The 21,532-nt window shown below is 33.6% G+C and overlaps 5 protein-coding genes across 5 annotated transcripts; 1 reads left to right on the top strand and 4 right to left on the bottom strand.

Annotated features, from left to right (window-relative positions):
* The first annotated feature begins 94 nt into the window (after positions 1–94).
* Positions 95–1,505, top strand: LOC108853339 (uncharacterized). Its single transcript, XM_018626763.2, has 3 exons — positions 95–164; positions 484–559; positions 1,112–1,505. The coding sequence occupies exons 2-3, from the start codon at positions 510–512 to the stop codon at positions 1,350–1,352; spliced, it is 291 nt and encodes a 96-aa protein (XP_018482265.1). The 5' UTR covers positions 95–164; positions 484–509; the 3' UTR covers positions 1,353–1,505.
* Positions 1,506–2,503: 998 nt separating this feature from the next.
* On the bottom strand, positions 2,504–2,869 carry LOC108844836 (uncharacterized). Its single transcript, XM_018618129.1, has one exon. It carries the CDS (start codon positions 2,867–2,869, stop codon positions 2,504–2,506), a length of 366 nt encoding a protein of 121 aa, XP_018473631.1.
* Positions 2,870–4,257: 1,388 nt separating this feature from the next.
* Positions 4,258–5,847, bottom strand: LOC108838325 (uncharacterized). Its single transcript, XM_056989514.1, has 2 exons — positions 5,489–5,847; positions 4,258–4,641 (listed from the first exon to the last, which is right to left on the bottom strand). The coding sequence occupies exons 1-2, from the start codon at positions 5,825–5,827 to the stop codon at positions 4,258–4,260; spliced, it is 723 nt and encodes a 240-aa protein (XP_056845494.1). The 5' UTR covers positions 5,828–5,847.
* A 1,326-nt stretch (positions 5,848–7,173) lies between these two features.
* On the bottom strand, positions 7,174–7,500 carry LOC130496890 (uncharacterized). The gene has a single exon (XM_056989521.1). It carries the CDS (start codon positions 7,498–7,500, stop codon positions 7,174–7,176), a length of 327 nt encoding a protein of 108 aa, XP_056845501.1.
* Positions 7,501–9,231: 1,731 nt separating this feature from the next.
* LOC108857211 (nuclear transcription factor Y subunit B-9-like) lies at positions 9,232–9,971 on the bottom strand. Its single transcript, XM_018631165.2, has one exon. The coding sequence runs from the start codon at positions 9,969–9,971 to the stop codon at positions 9,321–9,323; it is 651 nt and encodes a 216-aa protein (XP_018486667.2). The 3' UTR covers positions 9,232–9,320.
* Between the last annotated feature and the right edge of the window lie 11,561 nt (positions 9,972–21,532).

Here is a 21,532-nt window from a genome sequence, read left to right on the forward strand (position 1 = left end):
TGATTCCGGTTCGGTTACTTTCCGGTTAACAGAACTTATGTGACCCAATTAAGTCACTCCTCGGGTTTTACCCGACCCGACTTAGATTTATCATCGAAGCTTGACTTCTCTTTTTTTTTTGTCCCTTTCGTTCAGAGTTTCTCTCCAAGTCGAATCGAGAAAAGGTACTTTGCTTCATCTACGTTTTTTTTTTAAAATCGGATTCATGATGTATTTGATTTTGTTTATGTTCTGGGTTTTATCGTGTTCTTGGGTGATTGTGTTTGTTCATCTTCCCAGAAACTGTATGTTACATTGCGAGCTACTATGATGATGGCTGATTCGTTAGAAAGTTTGAAACTTGTTCAATAATCCTCCCTTAGTTTCACTTTTTTGGGCCAAAGATGAAAGCTTTCTTTGGCTTCAGCATCGAAAATGTAGGCATGTTTTCAGTTTGTGAAAAAAGAGTACTTTTTTGAGTGTGTCTTGTCTGAATTATGTCAGGTGGAAACATTAACATCTCTTGTAAGATGGGAGCTCAAGGGAATGAGAAGCACCTCGAGGAGTGCACTGTCTCCAAGTGAGTTTTCTTACCTTTTATGCTTAATTACAGCAACGATAGAGTTTGATTGTTTGCTAATCATTAGAAAAGAGAGTGATGAACACACAGTTTCAGTGTGTGTATTCTTGATTCTGATGTTTGTTTCTTGAGTTTTAACGAATCGTAGCTTTTATAATTTAGTCTTTAGTTATGTAGCCACTCTTGTTTTGTTCAATTGGTTATACCATCGTTGCTTAAACCACCACATGCTGATCAAGCATCCATCTACTTGTATAATATAAGTACTGCTAAAATGCTCTGATTGTTTGCTAATCATTAGAAAGAAAGAGGAACACAGTTTCAAGTGTTTGCTTTCTTGATTATGATGTTGTTTCTTGTGATTTAGGAATCATAGCTTTATCATTGAGTCGTTAGTTACGTAAGTCCACTCTAGTCTTGTTCATACTACCATTGCTTAAAGCGCACCACCATTTTTATATCATCTTCTTGTATATCACGGTGTGGTGGTTGTTGTTCTTGAAGTTGAAACATACACACAGTTTAAAATAATTGTTCTTTTGGGTGGTGCAGTGCACTAGGGACGTGGGTGTTCTCAGTGCTCGGCGCATTGGTTGCTATTCCGGTGGGAATAAAACGCAAGTCTCTAGGTCCACTCGTGTTCTTCGGCACAACCGGAACCATGCTCGACATCATCATCGGGGTGACTCAGTGCGAGAGAGAACACGCTGAACACCAAAAGAAGTTGCTCCAAGACTCTCAAAATGCCGAAATAAACAACAACAACAACGCAGACACCGATTCCATTTCCTAAAAATCTTCTCTCCAGTTTATTTTCCAGTAGAGACTTTATTTTTTGTTATATCAAAACTTGTTTCAGAACGTGATTACTCCATGTGTGTGTTGAGAGAACAAAGAACAAAGCTTTTTTGATGATTGCTTAAAAAATAAAAAACGTTGTTTTTAACCACAGAAGTCAAAAAGCAAAACATTAAGATAACGCGGAATGAACACAGCAGAGCACGAAGGGTTTATCTAACTTAACCATGGTTAAAAACAGCTAGCTAGCTTAGCTAGTACAATGGTTCACAATAACCAATTTGGCATTTTCCTTAACGGCGTAAGTTAGTCAAGACTACCAGAGAGAGACTACTTTCGTGACCGTGAAAGGGACAACTGTGTAGTTTCCTTAATTGGTTCATTGCTTCATTTATTAAGACTTTTTTTTTTGTTATATCAAAACTTGTTTCAGAACGTGATTAGTCCATGTGTGTGTTGAGAGAACAAAGAACAAAGCCTTTTAATGATTGCGCAAAAAATAAAAACTTTGTTTTAACCACAGAAAGAAAAAAAGAAGAAGCATGAAGGGTTTATCTAACCTAACCATGGTTAAAAACAGCTAGCTAGCTAGTACAATGGTTCACAATAACCAATTTGGCATTTTACTAAACGGCGTAAGTTAGTCAAGACTACCAGAGAGAGACTACTTTCGTGACCGTGAAAGGGACAACTGTGTAGTTTCCTTAATTGGTTCATTGCTTCATTTATTAAGTTATTGACCGCCAGTTTGTGGTCCCATATAGTACATCTTACTACTGTAACATGTTACATAGCGGATGATATGCATGTTATGTAACACTACAATGTAAACGAGATATGATATGTAACACCGGTTAGATGAAGGGTCCGCTGCAATTATCATACAACGAATGCCTTGTCTTAAAGCAAAGCTATGATCTGAAACAGATATTCTTTTTTTAAAAAAAAAATTCTGATATTAACCAAATCATGTTCATCATGCCAACGAAACTGATAATGAGATACGTACGATCTGAAACGTAAACAAACATTTTATTTACATATGAAGGACCGGACTGACAAACCTCAAACAAACAACTAGAAAATGCCAAGAAACGATGGAGAAAAGCTAAGAAAGAAAAAAAAGTTTTGTAATCATGGACGACACTAAACGACGTAGTTCCACAGAGAAAGGGGAGACGTAGAAAAGGACTCGGCAGCGAACGCGGAAAGAGCGAGGGAAATGAAGAGGTAGAAAGAACCGAGAGAAAGGTAAAGGTCGCAAGCCTCTCTGCATTTTCGCATGCGTTCCATCACCACTGGCGTTCTAATGATTCTGACGGCCACCATCGTAAAACACATTTCAGCTAACATTTTGCACACCCACGATGCACAAGCGAGTGCGCGTCTTCCCGACTTCGGATCTGCAGGTTTCAGGTCGTCGTCGCCTTCGATGTAGACTGTGAAAATTATGAGCACGGTTGCAACGAGGTAACGGTGGATTAAACGACGAAGCTCTTGACGTTCATCCATTGTGAGAGTGAGAGAGAGAGAGAGAGAATGGAGTTTCGTAGGACGTTTAAAGAGTGAAGGGTTTATTTATGAGCGTGGCTACGTGGGTTTATCTAACCTAACCTTGGTTAAATTTAACCGTGCGTCATGGTTTATAATAGTAAAAGTTTCAAAAGCGAAAGGTGATAATGACCATTGACCACTGACCAGTCAGTCTGGACGGAAGGACAAATTGGACGGACGTCTTGGTCACCGTAGAAATGGTTTTATTAAATACCGGTCCACTACTCTAAACCGGAATTTGATCTCATTTGGTTGAACACTATGGCCCAAATTCCTAACAAGTACCTCTCATGAATCATAGTTAGTGTCATTGTTCAAAAAAGTTTCTACTTACGTTACGGTCGGTTACTCGGCGAATCTCGTCGTGTCTCTCAAGAACTCCTCCATCCATTTGGATTGGTCTTTTAGAAAAGAAAACATAAAAGAGGAAGGGGAAGGGAGGGTTTTACCAGCAGCTCTCGTGAAGGTTTTAACTAACTTAACCATGGTTAAGTATAACTAACTTCTAAGCTAGTACAATGGGTTCACAGTAACCACTTTGGCATTTTCCTTAAAGGCGACTATATGGAGATTTATGTATTGAGATTTTATATAATGACTACATTTCACAAAAAAGACTATATATAATGACTACTATATCACAAAAGACTATATAGTTTAGTATTATCGAGATTTTATATAATGACTACATATCACAAAAGACTATATATATAGTCTGTTGCTCGAAAAAAAAAGTCTACCGTGCACAAAAAAAAGAAAAGACTATAGTCTAGCTATATACATGGTTATACATAAGCTTATATGGAAACGAAGTCATGATGCAAGAGAGTCTCATCTGACATCTCTACTAATAAGTTCCAAATGTAGTAAGGGTATCTTGGTCTTTAAACTTAGCGTCTGGCTGATTCAGCTAATCAAGTGACGGAAAATTTGCAGCAGACCGGTCAGGTGATGAGTAGACAAGTAGTACACTGCATTATACAAGGATGCCTTCACTTGAATCAAATAAGAGCTATTAATTAATCTGAAACTTCAACGACTGATAGAGATCTTGTAAAAGTACTCTGATAATTAACCAAAATACCAAATCATTGTTTAACCAACGAAACAAATATAACGAGCTGCTACGTACGATCTGAAACTTAAACGAACAGTTTTATATTATATATGAAGGACGGATAAACCTTGTAAACGTGTTCTTAAACAAATCATGTTCAACTGACGAAACAACTGGAGAATGCCAAGAAACTAAAAAAAAAAAGAGAGATTTGTAGGCGACGATGGGCCACATTAAACGACAAAGCTAGCGAAAAAAAGACTCTCATGATGTCGTACACAGGCAAGACTCATCCGACGACGACGAACCAGCGAAGATACGCGGAGAAAGCGAGCGATAGGAAGAGGGAGATAGAACCGATGACAAGATGTTCGTCACAAGACTCTCTTGTTCTTCGCATGCGTTCCATCACCGTGGGGGTTATAGCGATTCTGATGACCACCATCGTAAAATACAAATCAGCTACCTTGTTGAACCTCGATGCCCAAGCTGCGAGTGCGCGTTCCGTCTTCGGATCTGATTTCAGGGCGTGTCCGTTGTAGAAGGTGAAAACGGAGAGCACGATTGCAGCGGTTACGCGAGGGATCAAACGACGAAACTCTTGACGACGTTCATCCATTGTGTATCGAATCTTGCTGTTGCTGTGTGTGAGAGAGAGAGAGAGAACAGGAAAAAGGAAGGAAGATTATAAACTTGGTGCTTCAGGGTTTATCATTTATGAGCGTGGTGGCTACGTGGGTTTATCTAACCTAACCTTCGTTAAATTTAACCGTGCGTCATGGTTTATAATAACCCGTAAAAGTTTCAAAAGCGAAAGGTGATAATGACCATTGACCAATGACCACTGACCAGTCAGTCTGGACGGAAGGATAAATGGACAGACGTCTTGGTCACCGTAGAAATGGTTTTATTATATACCGGTCCACTACTCAAACCGGAATTTGATCTCATTTGGTTGAACACTATGGCCCAAATTCCTAACAAGTACCTCTCATGAATCATAGTTAGCTAGTGTCATTGTTCAAAAAAGTTTCTACTTACGTTCCTATGTCTACAGCCAACTGGAATAGGACAAATATAAAACGATCAAGTCCCCAAAGCTGATTCTTTCTAAAAGGGAAGGCTTAAAAAAAAAAAAGATTAGTCACTCACCCTATGTGCTGAACAGTTAGTGTTGTATCAAATCCTCTACTTTTTTTTATTGCAACAAAAACCTTACCTTGAAAGCATTTTTTATCTAGAGCAGGTTCCTTACAACGACGCCTTCTCTTAAGGCAAATCTGAAACCAACATTTTATTTATGGACGGATAAAAACCTTGTAACTAGTACTCCGATATCAATTTGTTATTAAGCAAATCATGTTCAACCAACAAAAACAACAAGAAAAAGCCAAGAAACAACAAAGAAAAAGCGTAAAAACAATAAAACCAGTCTACTCTCTAATACATCAATGATCTCAGTAAACGACAACGTGAAGGAGGAGATGAAGATTCTGATGACGTGGAGTGGAATAGACTCACACTAACCAGCGAAGATAAGCCAAGAAAGACAAGGAGATGGACAAGCATACGATCCCGAGCCCCAACCTCACGTCTGCGTCTGCTCGCACTCTTCTCATCCGCTCAACCACCGCAGGCACTCGAACGATCCCGATCATCACAGTCAGAAAACATAGATGAGCTAACAGGTTGAACTCCTTCGCCCAGTAGGCTGCGACGTGTCCGTCCTTCGTTTCCTTCTGGTCCAAACCAAAGTGTCGTCCGCAGGATCTTGTGAAAATGTCGAGCAAGACTGCTACGTAGAAACGGTCGGTTACTCGGCGAAGCTCGTCATGTATCTCAAGAACTCCTCTATCCATTTGTGGTCTTTTTGAGAAAAAGGAAACATAAAGATCGGTTAAACAGGAAGGAAGGGAGGGGGTATTATCAGCGGAGCATGAAGGGTTTATCTAACCTAACCATGGTTAAACAGCTAGCTAGTACACAATGGTTCACAAATGACCACTTTGGCATATTCCTTAACGGCGTAAGTTTGTTAGACTACCACAGACTACTTTCGTGACCGTTAATGGTTCCATGGGACAATTAACGGTTGTTATCCTTGGTTCATTACTTCATTTATTAGTTATTGACCGCCAGTTTGTGGTCTCATATACAGCTTAATTAACTGTAACATGTTACATAGAATCCTCTCAACTATATTATAATGATTAATATAAGTTGAGCAAGTTTAACCACGTACCCTGCCCTGTTATAGCCCGTGCTCCGACGGCATAAGTTGAGCAGGTTTCAAAGCGAGTGGGCTGATGAGGATGGGGCAAGTACTACTCGAACTATCGTTTGGTTACGGTAAAATTTGTTTATGAATAAAAGAATATATAACATATTGAGATTTTATATAATGACTGCACATCACCAAAGACTATAGTCTAGCTATATACACGGTTTTTTCTTTTTTAAAAAAAAACACTCCTGGAATAACAACTCTTACCAATTCACCTAGACCTCTTGCTCTTGGTTCAGTTAATAATATGGAGACATGGAGTCACGACGTAAGAGAGTCTTATCTTACATCTCTACTACGTACATTTTTTTTTTTGGTAAAATAATTACTTACTATATTTACAGAGGGTATGTACTATGTAGCGTCAGGCTGATTCATAAATATAACAACTGTTACCAATTCAGCTGGACCTCTTGCTCTTGGTTCAGTTATAACTTTATACATAAGCTTATATGGAAAGAGAGTCTCATCTGACATCTTATACTAAGGGTATCTTGGTCTTTACACTTAACGTCAGGCTGATTCAGAGAATCAAGTGACGGAGATTTTGCAGCAGGTGAAGGGTTCACTGCATTAATTATACAACGATGCCTTGTCAAAAAAGCAAATAAAGAGCTATGATCTGAAACTTTCAACGACGGATATAGATCTTGTAAAAAGTACTTTGATATTAACCAAATCTTATGTCGTCCAACCAAAGTAATTAATACGAGCTACGATCTGAAACTTAAACGAACATTTTATTTGTATATGAAAGACGGATAAACCGTGTAACGTGTTTCTTAAGCAAATCATGTTCAACCAATGAAACAAAGAAGAAAAGAAACGCGAGAAAGAGAGTTCTGTAGGCGAGGATGACCACATTAAACGACGACGTAGTTTACAGAGAGAAAAAGATTCTCAAGATGACATAGGAAGGACTCAGACGAACCAGCGAAGATAAGCGGAGAATGCAAGCGATAGGGAGAGGGAGATAGAACCGATGACAAGATGTGTGTCGCAAGCCTCTCTTGTCCTTCGCAAGCGTTCCATCACCGTGGGGGTTATAGCGATTCTGATGACAACCAGCATAAAACACATATCAGCTAACTTGTTGAACTTCCATGCACAAGTGAATGCGCGTCCCGTCTTCGGAGGATCTAATATCAGGTCGCGTTCGATGTAGTCTGTGAATACGGAGAGCACGGCTGCAACGAGTTGGCGAGGGATTAAACCTAAACGAGGACGACGCTCATGACGTTCATCCATTGGTAATCGAATCTTTGCAGAGAGAGAGAGAGAAAAGAAAGAAACCAAAACAAGAATGGAGTTTGCTGGAGGAGTTTCCGTAGTACGGAGGGTTTATATGAGCGTGTCTAGCTACTTGGGTTTATCTAACGTAACCTTGGTTAAATTTAACCGTACATCATGGTTTATAATACCGGTTTACTAAATTGGACGGAAACACAAATGGACGGACCTCTTGGTCACCGTAGAAATGGTTTTATTAAATACCGGTTTACTGTTTAACCGGAAATTGATCATTTGGTTTAACAAATTGTTTACTGGGCTGAAAGCACTTGTGGGCCTTTAAAGAAGTAGCATTACCAAGTATTCTAATAAATTTACTAATCACACTAGTGTTAATTTCTATTAGCAAGCCTCTCTTGCTCTTGGTTCCGTTAACTATATTGATACAGAGGTCCTGGCGTAACAGAGTCTCAAAAATCTGACATATCTTCTATTTTTTAAGAGTATCTTGGTCTTGACACTCGTCTGGCTGATTCAGATAACCAAGTCAGATAAAGGGCTCACTGCATTATCAAGGTCCCTTACAACGAGGCCTTCTCCTAAGGCAAATGTGAAACCAACTTGAACCAACATTTAATTTATGGACGGATAAACCTTGTAGCTAATACTCCGATATCAATTTGTTATTAAGCAAATCATGTTCAACCAACCAAAACATCAAGAAAAAGCCAAGAAACAACAAAAAAAAAGCGTAAAAAAAGAAACGCAAGAAAGAGGGGTTTTTTGTAGTGTGTAGTCATGGACGGTGACCACATTAAACGACGTAGTTCCATATAGAAAGGCATATTCTCATGATGACGAAGAAAAGTACACTGCCCCCACTCAGCGAAGATACGCGGAGAAAGCGAGCGAGATCAAGAGCAAGATACAACCGACCACAAGGTTGGCATCACACGACTCTCTTGTCCTCCGCAGGCGTTCCAGCACCACCGACGTTACAGTGATTCTGAAGATCGCCATCATAAAACACATACGAGCTAACGTGTTGGACCCCGACGCACAAGCGAACATAACGCGTCCCGTTGCAGAGTTTGGAAGTGGTGAGAGGTCGAAACCAGATTCGTCTCCTTCGTTGTAGATTGTGTAAAGGCCGAGCAGGGTCACTACGAGTTGACGAGGGATCAAACGACGAAGCTCTTGACGTTCCTCCTCCATTGGGATCGAATCTTGAACAGAGAAAAAACAAGAAAAAAGGGTGATAGTACGTAAACAGAACGTTATAGAGTGTGTGGGTTTCTCTTTTTTCTTTTAACTTCTTGTGAGCGTGGCTGCATAGGTTTGTCTAACTTAACCGTGGTTAAATTTCACCGTGATCCGTGGTTTATAATGACCGTATAGTATTAGCTTAGATAAAGTTTCAAAGCGAGAGTTGATGACTAGACCTGGCTGGACGAAAGGACAAACCGACCTCTTGGTCACCGTATAAATGGGTTTAAGAAATACCGCTTCACTGCTGAACCGGAAAAAAACGCTCTCGTGAGTCTCTCTCATTGCCATTGGGCTTCGCATTACTAGACAGTAGTTTTTTTTTATTTTTGTAAACTGACTAAACATTAGTTGAGCTTTAATTTGTAAAAATATCCTAGTGAATTTTATGTCTTGCCAATTGAACTCTTCATTTGCATATATAAATTAATTCACATAAATGTTGAAACAGAAGTTTGAAAATCAACATTTTGTAAGGACGCAAACAAATAGATATGTTTGATAAGACATAAATTATCTATCCAAAACATTAACATACAACATGCATGCAGAAAATAATGAAAATGTTATCTTCACTTATACTGACCATACTGGTCAAAAACCGGCATCCCATTCATAGTAGAAGACGAAGATCCACCACCACTACCGGATCCATCTTGACCCGATCCGTTTTGGTAGTACCGACCACTACCCATAACCATAGACTGATCCAACATACCGTAACCATAAGGACCAAGAGGATGTGGGCCTTGAGGTGGGCCGTGAAAACCGAAACCACTACCTCCAAAGGTCGGTTTAAACGACGATGACTCACCTCTAAGCGAACACCCACGATCAGTTTCGAACTCACGGTACCGGTTAATGAACACGTTTAGTGGTCCAACGTAGTCATCGAACCCAAGCTTGCTCATAGCCCAAAGGATGTCTTCAGCAGTTATGGTCTTACGTTGCTCACGTTGGCAACGCTCGTTGGCTTCACCGGTCACGAAGCTGATGTACTCGGAGACGCATTCTTGGATCGTTTCTTTGGCGTCATCAGAGATTTTGGCGTGCGGCGGTAAGGTCCTACGCATGATCCTTATGACGTTAGCGATTGGCATGTATTGGTCTTGTTCACGAGCCATGCATGGTTGTTGCTGCTGAACGATAACCTTGTTCTTGTCGTCGTCGCAGGCAATGATGTTGCCGGTCGCTGCCGGGATTGAGTTATTATGCTGGTCCATATTCAATCCTGTTTCATGAATAATTTAAAGTGAAAATAAGAAGCAAGTCGAGAGAAAATTAAAGTTAAAAAAAAAATAAAGTTTTTTTTGGAAAATAGTAAAAAACGAGGACTATCAAGTGAGGACACGTGCCTAGTGACAGACCAATATAATAAGACTGTTCAAAGTGTTGTTGTTATGTTCATATTTATAGAACGAAAAAGTCAAAAGGATCTTTGCTCTTCTCGAAATAAAGTCATATAAAGGTTCCCAATGGTTAACTAAGGGGGGTGTATTCAACCGAAAGTTTTAGGTGATTTGTATTAAAATGACAAATCCACTGTTATTCAAACATGAATTTTAAAAACTCATTTAAAATCCACTGTTATTGAACTTAACATTTCGTAAAATACTCTGAAATCCACTGTTATTGAAAATATTTTAAGTTGTGGAGTTTTAAAGTTTTGAGGTGATTTTAGGGTGTTTGGGTGGAGTTTCTTAGTTAAAAAAAATAAAACTCAAATCCCATAGTTTTAGGTGATATTCTAGAGTAGTTTAACAAAAATCACCTAAATCTCTGCAACTAATTAAAATCATCTAAAATTCCATTAAAAATCAAATCACATCAAATGTTAAATTGAATACACCCCCCTAAGAAAATCACAAGAATACAATTAATGGCGGTGGTTTGATACCCAAAAGAAGTTAATGCCGGTGTTAACATGCCAAAAGCAATGAGTTTGTAGAATGAACGACGTATAATTGAAAGTCTTGATTTGAGTACGTATATTTGTTAATTAAAGGCATTAGCAAGTGTATTTAGTACTGATTTTCTTTTTGGCTGAAAATAGTATTTAGATAATTTACATTAGGATAGTTCCAAATAAAGGTGGAGAAACGAGACTTTCGTTTAGAAAAGAAAAGAAAAAAAAAAAAGAAAAAAAAAGAAAAAAACAAAACTCAGACGTTACAGCAAAGAAACTAACTTCGATTTTGAGTGATTCTTTATTACTAAGAAGGTAAATAGGAAAAAAAAGAAGGTAAATAGGAAAAAAAAAGAAAAAGAAGATAAATAGGAAAAAAGTGAAACTCAAAACATTCCTTGTGCATGCACCGGTACATTCAATAGAGACATATATATGATCCGCCATTGAAGGATGTTAAAAATACATAGCATGCATGAAAATCTGAATAAAGCTTTGGTTCATGCTCGGATGTATATACGAATATGCAAAGAGACATATACATATATCAAATTCATTCATGCATTTTTACCAAAAAAAATATTCATTCATGCATGCATGCGTATATATATAAGCATCTTCCTCAAACCTATTAAAAGTTCCAACGATTTTAAGATATAGAAATTCAAACGATTTTTAAGACACACAAATCTCTATTATATCAAGAAGACAACAATATCTACTTCTTTCTTGTAAAGACAGAAAAATCTCAAAAGACATGCATGCACGTGAATATATATATAGGCACTTCTTATTTGATTACCAGAGTTGGAGTTGGGAAGTTGGTAGTGAGAGAGAGGAGCTCCACGTTCCATTGTTTCTCTGCCGACTTTTTCTTGGTTCTTTAGGAAAATATATTTGAGTGATTTGTTGAATTCAGAGAGAGGTTGATGGCTAAGGGATTTTTATAGAGCGATGATACAAATGGCGAATGAGGCGGTTCTTACGAGGTCCCTAATCTCTGTATCTCCCATTGGCTGATTTCATTGGCTAGGGGCCAGTCAAACTAACCCCACTGCTCTTCTCTCATTGGTTTTTTATTTCACTTATCACCAAATTTAATTAAGTAAAGAGTGTTTGGAAAGTAATAAAATAAGAAGATTAAGAAAAATGCTTTGTTTATAAATAAAATAAAAGAAGAAGAAGAAAGGGCTCAGTCTGTTTAACAGTTGTTTTAATACTTTCTAATACATGCATTATCAAGAAAGATGTATTAGTGTAGTTAAGTGGCGGAGAAAGATTTATGTGGCGTTTTCTAATTATATACTCCCTCTATTTCATTTTACTTATAATTCTAAATTTCGACACACAGATTAATAAAACATTTAAGTTTGTATATTTACTAGATAAAAACATTATTACCAATACACTTAACCAGATTTCAACCAATAGAAAAATAGTTTAAAATAAAAAATCAATAAATTTTGTATTGAAATCATAAAACGACACTTATTTTGAAATAAAAATTTTGCTCTATAACGATATTTAATTTGAAAGGGAGAGAGTATTTATTATAATATAATAACATTTACGTTTTACTATGTTATTTAGCTGACAAATTTGGTAACTATTTTAAGTTATGGTTTATAAAGGGTAATTTTTGGTATATATGTCTAAACGTATCCTGAAAATTGGTAAGCTGTGAATTAAACTGAAAACATTATATTGAATTTTTTTACATATTAATTTTTGTTTATTTTTCTCTTTATAAAATTCTGAAAGTATCTTTGGAAAACAAAAAAAATTGACTAAAGCATGGGTGTTTACAGAAAATGTGAAGATGTTACCGTGATGATCAAGCAACGTTTTTTAAATCCTAAAGGCAAATGGTGATTCAAGACTTACCGCAGTACAAGTAAATCAAGGCTAAAGTAAGTCTGCTTTATATGGACCACTTGAATGGTTGTTATGCTTTTGGCAAAACAATGAAGAGGAACCAGCTATTCAGCGTGCAAGGTCTTTGTCAATAAAGTAAGAATCCTTGCAATGGGGATAAGATCACAGAGCGTCTGCAACGGCTCGATACACGACACCATGGAGACCTACAGCACGAGTAAACCTAATGCATCATCTATATATAACGGCATTGGGTTAATGAGATAGAGTGAGAACAAGAGAGAGAGTGATAAAAAAAAAGATTGGTATTAGTATAAATTTGTATACATCGTGTTCTCAAGTTACAAAGAGAATTACATAGTGAGTCTAAGTACTAGTAAAAGGTATTAGGCAAGTCACTTATATCTCCTTGTTGTAATCATTGATTCTAGTGGATTCCGAACAAAGTCTCGGCCAGATGTAACTATCTTAGTTAACGGGAGTAAACCGGTTAAAATTGTGTGTGTGCTTCTGTCTTATTTCATTTCTTTACAAACGCAAATGTTTATTTTCTTCCCCTGTTATGGTTCTGTTCTTCAAGTCCAAACCATCAGTTCCGCATTCTTGTGTCTGTTGTATGTTGCTGTGCAAGAGAAGTCGACGCTCTTGAATTGCGGTAGACTTAACAGAAAAGAATATGCTAATTTAACATTTCTATCGATCCATGGGGAATGAAAACGTGGCCTAATTAATCTAGTTACAAAATAACACACTAATTTATATTTCAATTGTAAAATGATTGTACTGTTTTTGTTTTCTCGCCTGTGATTCCATAAAAGAACAAAGTAACGGAAACATAGCATCAAACTCTTATTAAAAGGCTAATTGAATGCTAAGAGATTACCTCCCGACATGAAAATAATTGGAAACATATATTTCGATGAACACTCTTTTAGAGATTTTCTCAAATAATACTGTTTGAGACCGGGTGCTGTTGTTCACACGAGCAGTTATCAAACCAAAAATTGTGTGTGTTTTTTTAATAAAAAATATTATCATATTTGTATGAAACAGACATTTCCAATGATATTTCACATCCGGAAGTTTGATATAGCTTTGTGATGATCGTATTGAGAGGCTATCTCAACACATTAAAAACATATGAAATACTACAAGAACTTCATCGCAGTAATGTTATCGGCTCCGTGCCGGTTTTATTTATTACTTAAAAGAGATTCGGATTCTGATCTTTCAAATTACAGACTAATAGGTCAAACAAAGTTCACATATGTGGAATTTAAACGATGTTAAAAGTTTGTGTGTAACTATTGTTATATAATATTTCTGATGGAAAAAATATGTCATTTACCCTTTGGATAACAATTTAATTGATTATAATTAATGTTAAAAATTCATGAAAGCTAAATTTAACACACATTATAAAATAAATATTTTCCAAGATATCAAAATAAAACATAAAAAATAGTACAACTTAATTGCATAGGAACATAGACAAAGGCTTTGTTATAGAAGAGATTCAATGTGATAATAAGAAATACATAGTTGTATACTAACAATACTGTTAAAATTCAATTAAAAAAAACTGATAAAATGATATTTGTTTCAGCAAAGAAATGAGTTAAGGGCATCCCCAGTTCATCACTCTACACGCGATAGGTTTGTATTCAGTATTAGAACTGATATATTGTGCTTGACTGAACCGAAGTTCATTGCACAATTTCTTGCAAGCATTTTCGCATACATCAGTAGGCGCATCTTTGGTCTCTTTCATGCATTGTTTCTGACAATTTTTGAGACAATCTGCAGTATTTGCATTAGATACATGTCCCAAAAATAATACCAAGAAAAACATGATCATCATGAGAACACTGTATCTTTTAGCCAAAACTTGTCCCACCATGATTGCAAAATTTGTTAACGCGTTTAAGATTCCTTCTTTGATTATGATTGGGAATTTGTAACAAGATCGATAGGTTTGATTAAAGCTTTTGGGCTGCTCTCGGTGATTTATATATTAAATTAGTTTACATATTTTACTATTTCAAGAATTTTGCCTTTTTGTTTCAGGATTAGTTGAAGAGTAATACTGTTTACTGTTTATCCTTCTTTTTTCGGGTGAAATTTTGTTATTTCCTTGTGTTTTAGACAGCTTAAATTTGCAAAATAACTGTTATTCATATTGCAAACCGAAAGATATAAAATCAATTTTGCATAATCACATGTTAAACAAAAAATAAATGACAAAAGTTTTATCTACTCTGTAAAAAATGTATACATGTAATATAGGTTAGAAATAAATAAAATTTGCTAGATAGACAAACAGCTACATCGTTCAAGCATAATTATTTTTCTGGTATCCTAATACTACCACATATAGTCTAGACCGTGACATCTTAATTAGATTCGTGATGATTTTCTAAAGCACTTTTAATATTAATTAAAATAAATGGTAAGGGCCTTCCAACCAATTCAAAATATAGCCCCTTGTGCCTCCTCTGCAACAACTGTGATGAGAACCGCAATCATCTGTTCTTTCTCTGCCAATACTCATGGACTGTGTGGGAATCGGCTGCTCTTCGCTGTGGAATCCAACCGGAGAGGACCTGGGATCGGCTCTTGCTTCAGCTAGTCTCCTTGGGACCTCGATCAACTAAAGGGATGCTGCTGCGCCTCTGCTGGCAGGGTTGTATTTACTGGATTTGGATGGAACGAAATGCTCGTCTTCATCGCCAAATCTATCGATCACCGGAGAATCTCACAAAGCAATTGGAAAGACAGATAAAGGATAGGATCTCCTCACTACGCTCTACTAGCCCGACTGTCTCCTCGCGTTTGATGCAGCGGTGGCTCTCTTGATGTTCACGCTCTGATCGTCAACTCTATGCTCCATCTTCATCTTCTATCGTCATCATCGATTCATCGATTCATCTTCTTCTACTATTGGGCCTCTAGCCTAATTGATCTCTAATATGTGTTTTCTTACTGGGCCTTTTGGGTAACTAAACTTAACCATAGCTAATGGGCTTGTAACCTTTTTAATTTCTTTTGCATTTATATTGAAAGCTAAGTTCAAAAAAAAACCAATTCAAAATATATGAACAAACTTACATAGATACAGACAACTTTGTCTATCCTAATATTTTGAACTAAATGGTTTGTATCTTATTTATAAAACGTGAAATAAAAGACAAAGCAAAAGGTGAGAATATATATGTCCCAATCAAAAAAGAATTCTTCAAGTACTGTCAAAGGCAGTCAATATTTATAGGCTTCGCTGCAAATTTGAGGTCATTCTCGGGGGAAACGTTTGTGACGCGATGTTATCATACGACAAAAGACTATGACTCGTTGGAAATTTGAAATACGTTTCTTGAAATTAAATATGTTTGTATTTATATGTTACAATGAGATATGAACCGGATATGATAGTGACTATGGATTATTGGGGGCAAACTCGTTAGTCGTTACTATGCTTATAGAACAAACAATCCACTTACACTGGTCTTGAGAGATACGAGTAGGTGACTCATCTTTTGGTCTATTTACCAATACAAGGCATTAGTCGTTACTATGCTTATAGAACAAATAATCCACTTACACTGGTCTTGAGATATACGAGTAGCAGACTCATCTTTTGGTCTATTTACCAATACAAGGCATGAGCACATATACACAAAGCGGGTATGATTCACATATTCAGTTAAGGCCGCAATTGAAAAGAGAAAAAGAGGCTGGTTTAAATTTTGTATATATTTTCAGAAATACTGGAGCTGCTTTTAAAGGCTATAATTTCCTGTGATTTGTGGATTCAAAGTCCGGAACTTCTACAATAATAAAACAAAATCACTCTTGATGTAACTAGATAAAACTAGAAATGCAATTAAGGTAAACTAGAAATGTCAACTAAAGGCGAAACTCGTAGCCAAAACCGTCCAAAAGAATTTAGACCTTTCGAATTTGGTTTATTTGGAATTTAACTATTTTGGGTTTAAACCTTTTTGAGGTAACATGTATTAAATAAGTATATAATTAATGTTAACTGATCCGTCAAACCGGACGGGTATTTATTTTATATTTTCAGTTTTTTTTGTTTATACTAAATAATATGTTTATAATATTTAAACATGAATTTAGACTGAAAATTAATATTTATAATAAAAATTAAAATTTTAGTAAAATATTTTGATATAAATTTTAAATTTCCTAACTAAAATAATATAAAAGGTGGATCGTTTTTTTTTTCAATTCTAAAATCTTAGCATCCCTTAAAAAAATAAAATAAATTTATAAATACATAAATATATAAACATATTTGGAATTAAGACAAATTTGTTAAAGAAAAATAATTTTGCGTTATCGTTATTTATTTCTATAGCTTAACCCGTGGCCGTATAAATATTTGCTTTCACTTTAAATTTTCTTTGTACTAATGATAACTAATATATATATATATATATATATATGTATATTTGTAAATTAATATGTATTACATAATTGTTAATATAACATTTTAAAACAATTTTTTATTTATTATTTTGAATAATTATATTTTGTGATTTTAATCGTCTATTATATAACAGTGTAGCATATAATAAATCCCATATTTATAACTAATTAGACTTATATTATGAAAAAATTATACTAAAAATTTATGAATAAATTATTTTTATTTGTACTCATGATATATATAAATGAATATGTATTACATAATTGTTAATACAAAATTTTAAAACAACAATTTTATTTATTAATTTGAATAATTATATTTGTGATTTTTAATTGTCTATTATATCACAGTGTAACATATAAAAAATCCAATATTTTTAATTAGTTGGACATATATTATGAAAGTGTTATGCTAATAATTTATGAATAAATTATTTTATATTTTATTGATATGCTATATAAATTTATTTTGATGTGTAAATTTTATTTTATTATTTCTTATTAATAAATATTGAAAATATTAATATGTTAATACAAAACTATTAGGAAATCTATTTGATTAAGATTCGACTAAGAAAATATACTATTTAAATTAAGAAAATACATTAAATACTTAAATCTATTATTTAAATAAAGAAAAGATAAAATTTCATTAAATATAGTTTCATTTAATATTTCAGTACCATGCCATTGTAAATAAAATAACAATTTATGGCTAATTCAATTTTGTACTTCTATTTTAATAATTTAGATGTCAACATATATAGAATTTTGATAACTATAGTGGCATTAAATTCTAGTTTCAGTATTGGCGCTCATACATTAAAAAAATATAAAACCCTTCTACTACCAATACATGCTGAAGCACTGATTTAGTGGGAGTTATTGGTTCTAGAATTTAGAAATTCTTTTGAATTTATAAATCTTTGTCAAGTCTATCGATTGTAAAATCAAATAAATAGATTTCCAGAATCAATGATATATATTTCAAAATCAAAATAAATGGATTTGCAATTGAAGTTCTAGTCTCTTCAGAAAATATACTCCGGCAGAAATTAATAGCACCAGTAAGTAATACAAGATCTAATTCATCATCTTTATGCTGTGTATATATTTCTTTTTTTCTTCTGAAGGTTTTTTGCTATCCAGAAAATTCTCTATTCATGTTTGTTAATGTATAAATTTGACAAAAGCAGTTTAAGAACCTATCAAATCAATCGTGAAGACATTGCTAAGTTTGACAAACATATAATTTTTTTTCATTTGATAGTGTTTCTTTTTGATATGTGATTGCTTCTATTATTTGAATCAAAGTAATTCACTATGTTTGAATGAAGGACACGTTTATAGTGTCATTTGATAGTGGAGACCAATAAGAAAACTCCATCACTTTATCTTTTATTACAGTCACCGTTTCAATAGAATAATATAATTATGACAACTGACGTTTAATTAGGGCACAAAATATAAAACATTACTAGATCTTGACCCGCCCAACCAGGCGGATATTTATTTTATGTTTTTAGTTTTTTATTTATAAATGATATATTTGTAATATTTAAACATAAATTTAGATTGAAAATATAACATTTATAGTTATAATAAAAATTAAAATTTTAAAAGAATATTTTGATATAAATTTTAAATTCCTAATTAAAATAATATAGAGATGGGTCATAATTTTTTCCAATTCCAAAATCTTAGCATTATTAATAAAAAATAAAATAATTTATAAATAAATAAAATATATAAACATATTTGAAATTAAAATAAATTTGTTAAAAAAAATCTTTCGCCGTTGTTTATTTCTATAGTTTGACCCGAAACCGTATAAATATTTGCTTTCACTTCAATTTTTTTCTTTGTTCTAATGATAATATCTATATATATATATGTAAATTAATATGTATTACATAACTGTTAGTATAACATTTTAAAACAAAAATTTTATTTATTATTTTAAATAATTATATTATGTGATTTTAATCGTCTATTATATCATAGTGTATCATATAAAAATCTAATATTTATAACTAATTGGACTTATATTATAAAAGTGTTATACTAACAATTTATAAATAAAAGATTTCATATTTTATTTATATGATATATAAATTGATTTTGATGTGTGATTTTTATTTTATTATTTTTATTAATAAATATTGAAAAATATTAAATGTTAACAAAAAATCTATAAGGAAATTTATTTTGATAAGATTCATTCTATTAAAGAAATCTATTATTTAAATTAGGAAAATACATTAAATACTTAAATCTATCATTTAAATAAGGAAAAGACAAAATTCTCTACTATCTTTGTTACCAAATAAAATTTAGTTTTTTAAAAACTCTTATCTCTATTACCAAACAAAAGCTTAAAGTACTTCTACTTTAATAAGATAGATGAATAACACAAATCCAATCATAATAATAAGGTTCCACTCGATATTTGGTCCTTTATATTTTACTCTTTATAATTATCTATAAATCCACTCAAATCCACATTTAAATCAAAACTTTAAACAAATATGAAATATTGAATAACACATGATTTTAAAATCTGTTTTAAAATCACTAAACCAATAACAATAAATTTGAAATTAGATTTTCAACATAATAGAACCACTAACACTAGATTTGACTAAGATTTTTAAATCCATTAAAATATACGAACCAATAACACCCCTGGTGATTTGTACACATATTTAGTTGAAAAGATTTACGGTATCCAATTATTTTTAAAAAAAATATTTTATACTGATATACATGTCAAATTTTAATATTTTTGTATTTTATATGTTGTTTGTGATGACGATGAGAATGTGGAAGTCGTTGAACATCATGATCTTGATTCACCGCTTTTATTGCTTAGACTGAAAGAATTTTGTTTGATTTTTATTTGCTACTATTTTTTTATTTAGTTTATTTGGTAAGACATTTATTTTAATTTTGAATTAATAAAATTTATGGATGATTATTTAAATTTGAAATTAGATTAATTTTGGTTTTAAAATTAATGTATTCAATTATAATTTATATTTTTAAAAGCCCAAAGCCATTTAAGGTCAGACCATGCTCTAAAATTTAGGTTCAAAATGATCGAATCAGATTTAAATAGTGATATGCTTTGCGGGTTTTGGACCGGGTCGAACCAGCCCGATTGATACTCCTAGATAAAACATTCGCACAGTTTCAAAATTTCAGTGATTAGTAATATATAATTAGAGAAAATTGTCTGATGTAATTATCCTTAAACTGATTTAAAATATATGTATTCATCCTTTAGTAATTATTTCAAATCCAAAAAATTGAAGTCCGGCTCTCACAAACATCCGCACGTTCGAGCAAACTAGGAAACTAAATAAAATTTAAACAAAAAGCTATGCAGCAAAGGTATGATGAATCTACTCAATTTAAACAACAAATAAAAAATAATGAGGTGGAACAGTTTGGTATATGTAATTGTATGTCAGAAAATATAGTTACTTACAATTTACGTTTGTGCCACGAGAAATTTTTCGAAAACAAAAATATACCTTTTAAATAAAAATATAAAATTTAGAATATAATATATTTATTTTTATAAAATGAAATCCCATACAGAACTATATATAATGTGATTGTGAGGTAGTCGTATTTGAGTTTGTTATTTTACACGTGCTGAAAGGTCTTTTAATATGGGAGAATTACCAATTGTTTGACTCAAAACTTGGAGTCAAATCCAAAAGAGTACCCCAACTTGGGTCAAAGGCAAAAGTAACTTAAAAGGCTATTGAAATTACAACTATCTCCTTGTGAACAAACAAAAAAACGGATTTTTTTTTACGTTTCTACCCTCGCAAGTCGTCTGTAAACAGACGACTTGAAAATAAGTCGTCCAGACGACTTTAAGTTAAGTCGTCTGGACAGTTATTCTTAAACATAATTTAAAAATTTTGTAAAAAATATTTTGATAAGTGAAAAATTGGAATTATGTAATTAACATATGTCTTAAGAGATATAAATTAATATATAACAAATTTCAATTGTTTTCAGCCCAGATGAGTGAAAGTAGTGAGTCATGATATTCTTTAGTTTATGTTTCATCAACATATGTTGTAGTATTGTATGTGTTCTTAGGGTTAGATTTTGGAAAGCATTAAAACCGTTTTTGAAAATTTTTAAAATTACCTAGGCGTGTTCGTTTCTGTGTATAGTAAACACTATTGAAGTATAATTTGATTTTATAACGTGGTTAGTAAGTTAATTTAGTCATTTTAGTTTAGGGGTTCATTTTAGGGTATTGGACGACTTAATATTTAGTCTTCTGTTCCCAGACGACTAAATATTAGGTCGTCTGATGTACATTATCAGCCAGAATAAGTCGTCTAAACCGGACCAAACCTTAAAGTTTACCAATGTACTTTTAAAGCTAACCGGATTATTTACCCAATATATAAGGTGATTTTTTTTTTTTTTTTTCATTTTCCGCGAACAGAAACCCTAACAGTTCTCTCTCACCGGCGATATCAAAGACGATTCGAATTCCCACTATTTCCGAACAACCATCGTTCTCAA

The sequence above is a fragment of the Raphanus sativus genome, chromosome 1 (assembly GCF_000801105.2).
Source record: "Raphanus sativus cultivar WK10039 chromosome 1, ASM80110v3, whole genome shotgun sequence".
Lineage (NCBI taxonomy): Eukaryota > Viridiplantae > Streptophyta > Magnoliopsida > Brassicales > Brassicaceae > Raphanus > Raphanus sativus.

Excerpts from the sequence above, each read along its gene's own strand:
- LOC108853339 (XM_018626763.2), top strand. The coding sequence starts at position 510 with ATGGGAGCTCAAGGGAATGAGAAGCACCTCGAGGAGTGCACTGTCTCC. Across the intron at positions 560-1,111 it reads GAGGAGTGCACTGTCTCCAA|TGCACTAGGGACGTGGGTGT; the intron begins GTGAGTTTTCTT and ends TGGGTGGTGCAG.
- LOC108844836 (XM_018618129.1), bottom strand. The coding sequence starts at position 2,869 with ATGGATGAACGTCAAGAGCTTCGTCGTTTAATCCACCGTTACCTCGTT.
- LOC108838325 (XM_056989514.1), bottom strand. The coding sequence starts at position 5,827 with ATGGATAGAGGAGTTCTTGAGATACATGACGAGCTTCGCCGAGTAACC. Across the intron at positions 4,642-5,488 it reads CTTATCTTCGCTGGTTAGTG|TTTCCTGTTCTCTCTCTCTC; the intron begins TGAGTCTATTCC and ends TCTTCCTTCCTT.
- LOC130496890 (XM_056989521.1), bottom strand. The coding sequence starts at position 7,500 with ATGGATGAACGTCATGAGCGTCGTCCTCGTTTAGGTTTAATCCCTCGC.
- LOC108857211 (XM_018631165.2), bottom strand. The coding sequence starts at position 9,971 with ATGGACCAGCATAATAACTCAATCCCGGCAGCGACCGGCAACATCATT.